We start from the raw sequence: 6000 nt of genomic DNA on the forward strand, positions 1-6000 counted from the left end.
TCCGAGTGAAGACTGTGCGGTGTGTGCACGAGCCACAAGAGAACACAGTATCCGCGCCACTGATCGCAGCGGCAACGAGCACTTTGATCACTTGATAATATATTTTTTTTTTAATTCAGCGCTAGATTGCTTCTTATTTAACAAACGAATGAAACAAATAATTTGCTAGTTTACTGGAGATGTTTTATTTATTTGTATTGGTACAACCATGCCGCGAGATGTTTCAAAAGTGGTGGGGACATGTCCCACCCGCAAATTACGCCTATGATGACAAAACGCTAGGAAAAATTGACAAAGAACTGTCCGACACAGCCCACGTAGCTCTCGCTACAGATGGATGGACCTCCAGGGCCACTGAAAGTTTCCTCACGGTGACAGCTCACTCACTATATTACTTCGAAATGGGAGAGAAGCTGCGTTTTGCAAACACGCCCCATTTATGAAATAAATAAATTAATAATTAGATAATTAAGCTATATATAAAATGCTGAAGTACATTTTTGGACTGTTAAAGATTAAAAGAAAAAATAACAACAAGAACCGTACAGAACCGAAAACTGTCACCCTAAAACCGTGATACGAACCGAACCGTGGGTTTTGTGAACCATGCCACCCCTATAAATGTCACGTATAACTAAAGAAAAACTAAAGGAGAGGACTCAAGTGCAGAAAGAATATTTATTAAATAAAAGAAACATGAAATGAAACAAAAACCCTCAAGGGGGAAAACATGAAATAACCAAAAATACAACTACAAAGCAACATACCGGGGTTTCACAGGAAAGCGGGAGACGTAAACAAGACAACGATCCGACACAGACTGCAAACACAAAGGAACTTATAAAAGGGACAAATCAGGCAGGTAATAAGGAACAACAGGTGGGGCAAATGAAACCAATAATGAGATAACAAGGAGGGTGGAGTCAAACAGTGACAGGAACACAAACACCACATGTGCTACACAAGACAGGACAGGCATGTGACATTACCCCCTCCTTAAGGAGCGGCTACCAGACGCTCCACAAGGGACGGGAGGGACAGACCAGGGCGGGACGGGAGGGACAGACCAGGGCGGGACGGGAGGGACAGACCAGGGCGGGACGGGAGGGACAGACCAGGGCGGGATGGGAGGGACAGACCAGGGCGGGACAGACCAGGGCGGGACAGGGGGAACAGGAAAGACAGACCAGGGTGGGACAGGGGAAACAGGAAAGACAGACCAGGGGGGGACAGGGGGAACAGGAAAGACAGACCAGGGTGGGACAGGGGGAACAAAAGAGACAGACCAGGGTGGGGCAGGGAAAATGAACAGTTCTGGAGGCCAGGGTGGAGCCGAGAGTCCATCGGACGGCCAGGGCGGAACAGAGAGTCCATCGGGCGGCCAGGGCGGAGAAGACCCCTCGGGCGGCCAGGGCGGAGAAGACCCCTCGGGCGGCCAGGGCGGAGAAGACCCCTCGGGCGGCCAGGGCGGAGAAGACCCCTCGGGCGGCCAGGGCGGAGAAGACCCCTCGGGCGGCCAGGGCGGAGAAGACCCCTCGGGCGGCCAGGGCGGAGAAGACCCCTCGGGCGGCCAGGGCGGAGAAGACCCCTCGGGCGGCCAGGGCGGAGAAGACCCCTCGGGCGGCCAGGGCGGAGACGACCCCTCGGGCGGCCAGGGCGGAGACGACCCCTCGGGCGGCCAGGGCGGAGACTTTCCCTCGGGCGGCCACGGCGGAGACGACCCCTCGGGCGGCCACGGCGGAGACGACCCCTCGGGCGGCCAGGGCTCAGGCACAGGAACTGGCACCACCGGCTCGGGCACTGGAACTGGCACCACCGGCTCGGGCACTGGAACTGGCACCACCGGCTCGGGCACTGGAACTGGCACCACCGGCTCGGGCACTGGAACTGGCACCACCGGCTCGGGCACTGGAACTGGCACCACCGGCTCGGGCACTGGAACTGGCACCAACGGCTCGGGCACTGGAACTGGCACCAACGGCTCGGGCACTGGAACTGGCACCAACGGCTCGGGCACTGGAACTGGCACCAACGGCTCGGGCACTGGAACTGGCACTGGAACTGGCACCACCGGCTCGGGCACTGGAACTGGCCCCACCGGCCCAGGAACAGACATAGACACAGGAACAGGCTCAGGAACAGGCTCAGGAACAGGCTCAGGAACAGGCTCAGGAACAGGCTCAGGAACAGGCTCAGGAACAGGCTCAGGAACAGGCTCAGGAACAGGCTCAGGAACAGGCTCAGGAACAGGCTCAGGAACAGACACTGGCTCCGGCTCAGGAACAGACACTGGCTCCGGCTCAGGAACAGACACTGGCTCCGGCTCAGGAACAGACACTGGCTCCGGCTCAGGAACAGACACTGGCTCCGGCTCAGGAACAGACACTGGCTCCGGCTCAGGAACAGACACTGGCTCCGGCTCAGGAACAGACACTGGCTCCGGCTCAGGAACAGACACTGGCTCCGGCTCAGGAACAGACACTGGCTCCGGCTCAGGAACAGACACTGGCTCCGGCTCAGGAACAGACACTGGCTCCGGCTCAGGAACAGACACTGGCTCCGGCTCAGGAACAGACACTGGCTCCGGCTCAGGAACAGACACTGGCTCCGGCTCAGGAACAGGAACAGACATCACCGGCTCAGGAACAGACACCGCCGGCCCAGGAACAGACACCGCCGGCTCAGGAACAGACACCGCCGGCTCAGGAACAGACACCACCGGCTCAAGTGTGTGCGTAGCCCACACACACCACATGGCTGTGGCCATAATGGCCAGTGTCGCGGTCACTGAGGGCTCAGGAACAGACACCACCGGCTCAGATACAGGCTCGACGGCGGCCATCTTGTCAGGGGACTCAGGCTCGACAGGCGTGACGTGAACAGGCTCGGCGGCGGCAATCTTGTCCGAAGACATAGGCTCGACGGCGGCCATCTTGTCAGGGGACACAGGCTCGGCAGGCATGACGTGAACAGGCTCGGCGGCAGCGACGACCATCTTGTCCGAAGACATAGGCTCAGGAACAGTCTCTGGCTGGGCAGACGTGACGTTAACAGTCTCTGGCTGGGCAGACGTGACGTGAACAGTCTCTGGCTGGGCAGACGTGACGTGAACAGTCTCTGGCTGGGCAGACGTGACGTGAACAGTCTCTGGCTGGGCAGACGTGACGTGAACAGTCTCTGGCTGGGCAGACGTGACGTGAACAGTCTCTGGCTGGGCAGACGTGACGTGAACAGTCTCTGGCTGGGCAGACGTGACGGATCGCTGAGGTGGTGCAGGCAGTGCGAGCAGGATCACCGGAACAGGGACCACCGGAACAGGGACCACCGGAACAGGGACCACCGGAACAGGGACCACCGGAACAGGGACCACCGGAACAGGGACCACCGGAACAGTCACGGAGGGAGTCTTCCTCTTCCTCCTCCGTTTCGAGACCACTGGAACTGGGGCCACTGGACTCGGGACCACCGGAACTGGGACCACTGGACTCGGGACCACCGGCACTGAGGCCACCGGAACTGGGACCCTCTTCCTGGCCTCTCGCTCCTGCAAGCGAGCGAGACCCTCCACCATAGCCTCAAACGTACAGCAATCATACGCCCTCCTGAGAACCCAGTCCATGGGCTCATTGAGTGCGTAAAAGAAGAGGTCCTTTAGAGGCCCGTCATTAAGTTTTAAACCCTCCGCCGCTCCAAGGAATTCACCCGCGAACTTCCTCAGGTCAGCCCCTTGTTGGCGGAGGGCACTTAGTGTCTGAAAACGAATAATGCGATCGTAGTGGGGGCACGAGACAGGAGGGCCTGGTGGGTGTCGTGAATCTTTCTGCTGAGTCCTTAACATGGTCGGATCGTTCTGTCACGTATAACTAAAGAAAAACTAAAGGAGAGGACTCAAGTGCAGAAAGAATATTTATTAAATAAAAGAAACATGAAATGAAACAAAAACCCTCAAGGGGGAAAACATGAAATAACCAAAAATACAACTACAAAGCAACATACCGGGGTTTCACAGGAAAGCGGGAGACGTAAACAAGACAACGATCCGACACAGACTGCAAACACAAAGGAACTTATAAAAGGGACAAATCAGGCAGGTAATAAGGAACAACAGGTGGGGCAAATGAAACCAATAATGAGATAACAAGGAGGGTGGAGTCAAACAGTGACAGGAACACAAACACCACATGTGCTACACAAGACAGGACAGGCATGTGACAATAAACTACTGCCCAAAAGTAGGCACTTTTTTTTTTCAGTATTTTCATAAAAAAAATGAATCTTTTTAAACCTTAAAACGTTTTTCTTTATAATATATTTTTACACACAAAACCAATTTCTTTGTAAATGCTTGCTTGTTAATTGCATCTTCTTCTTCAGGTTCTCCAGATGTTCACATGTGTGCGAGGAAAGCTGCTCCTGATGATGAAAGTAAACTGGTTCTGATCTGTCTGTCTACCCCAGATATTCTTTGTAAATGCTTGTTTGTTAATTGTGTTGTTATTTTCTAGGTTCTCCAGATGTTCATGTCTTTGCGAAGAAAGCTCCTAAAGATGAAAGTAAACTGGTTCTGGTCTGTCTGGCCACTGGTTTCTACCCCAGAGATGTTCAGATGAACATTAGATTGAACAAAACTAATCTTGAGAATCAAACATCTTCTGGAATCAGACCAAATGATGATGAAACCTTTCAGATGAGAATCAGTGTGAAGATCGACAGAAACCATGAAGGATCTTACGACTGTCTGCTCACTCACAGCAGTCTGACAGAACCAATTACAGTAGACTGGGGTAAATATAAATTCTAGTGCTCTATATAAATATAAAATATAAAACCATAAATTCAGTCACTCACATATTTGTATCAGAAGAACATGATGATGCTGATATGGATTAATGTTTCTTGCCACAGCAATTACATTTGAAGCGCCCCATCTCATTTCAACAGTTCATAATGTTCAAAATGTTTATTTATATTTATTCTGCAGATGGAACATGTATTGACTGTGAGATGGATTATACATGGATTGTTACAGCAGGAGCAGCAGGTTTAGCTCTCGCTGTGATTGTGATTGTTCACTTCATCTACAAAATGAGAAGGTCAAATGGTGAGTTACAAATATGCGACACTGTTGCTTTAAATGTCTTATTGTTGCAATATAATTGTTTAAAAGACATTTCAAAATGTATAGACAAAAGATGGGCTGTTTAACTGTATAGACCATGTGACAGTAGAAATATGTGAACTAGTAGAGATTTAGAAAATTATGATATTTTATGATTTTTCAATTAAGTTTACTCTTCATGCATTAAAATGCATTGAATTCTATATTTACTCAAACTGGGTATGTGCTCAATTTGTATGTCCTCAAGCTCAAGTTTTTGTATAATCTGATTTATCTTTTCTAGCTCAGAAAGCAATGACAGATAAGAAAATGATGATGAGAGAAAGACTGAATAATAATCATCCTCTCCAAACACTGGTATATCCATCACATTTACTGTCAGTCTTTGTGCAGAGAATCATAATTCAGTCCAAAGAATCAAACCGAAAACCTGCAGACACCAGTCGATAGGTATGTGATGGGCACATTTTATAAAGTGTGATTTTTAGGCCTGGAAAAATTATGAAATAATTAAATGATTATTTTAACATTTTGCCACTCTTCGTTTCTGTAAATTAAAAAGTGTTTCAAATATTGTTTTTGGTAAGTGTTCAATTAGATGGAGAACTGCTGTTTCCTTTCAAAAGCTACAATCAATGCTGCGCTGCTTAGCATATTGGGAATTTCTTTAATTGTTTTCAGCTGTGAATTTGTGTAACACATCAATAGAATTGACCTGGAGGTTTTAATAGCATCGGTCGGTGACGTCACTGGCGCGCACCCGCAACACGAGGCTATAAATAGATGAGCTACCGGTGCATCGTCAGGTCTTTTGTCTTCAGAGACTATTCTGTGTATGTATGCGTCAAGAAAGCTTCTCTTACCTCTTTATATCTGCTACA

General features: G+C 50.2%; 1 protein-coding gene across 1 annotated transcript in view; it reads left to right on the forward strand.

Annotated features, from left to right (window-relative positions):
• The window catches only part of LOC308696836 (H-2 class I histocompatibility antigen, alpha chain-like), a gene marked incomplete at both ends in the record, with an annotated part of 44723 nt that extends 39154 nt beyond the window's left edge, over positions 1 to 5569 (forward strand). The window contains 4 exons of the mRNA XM_081375740.1: positions 4375 to 4425; positions 4506 to 4784; positions 4982 to 5101; positions 5403 to 5569. Coding sequence (XP_081231866.1) covers positions 4375 to 4425; positions 4506 to 4784; positions 4982 to 5101; positions 5403 to 5569 — 617 coding nt within the window. The remainder of the gene's footprint in view (positions 1 to 4374; positions 4426 to 4505; positions 4785 to 4981; positions 5102 to 5402) is intronic.
• Positions 5570 to 6000: the final 431 nt, after the last annotated feature.

Source organism: Scardinius erythrophthalmus, assembly GCF_964197995.2.
Source record: "Scardinius erythrophthalmus genome assembly, chromosome: 10".
Lineage (NCBI taxonomy): Eukaryota > Metazoa > Chordata > Actinopteri > Cypriniformes > Leuciscidae > Scardinius > Scardinius erythrophthalmus.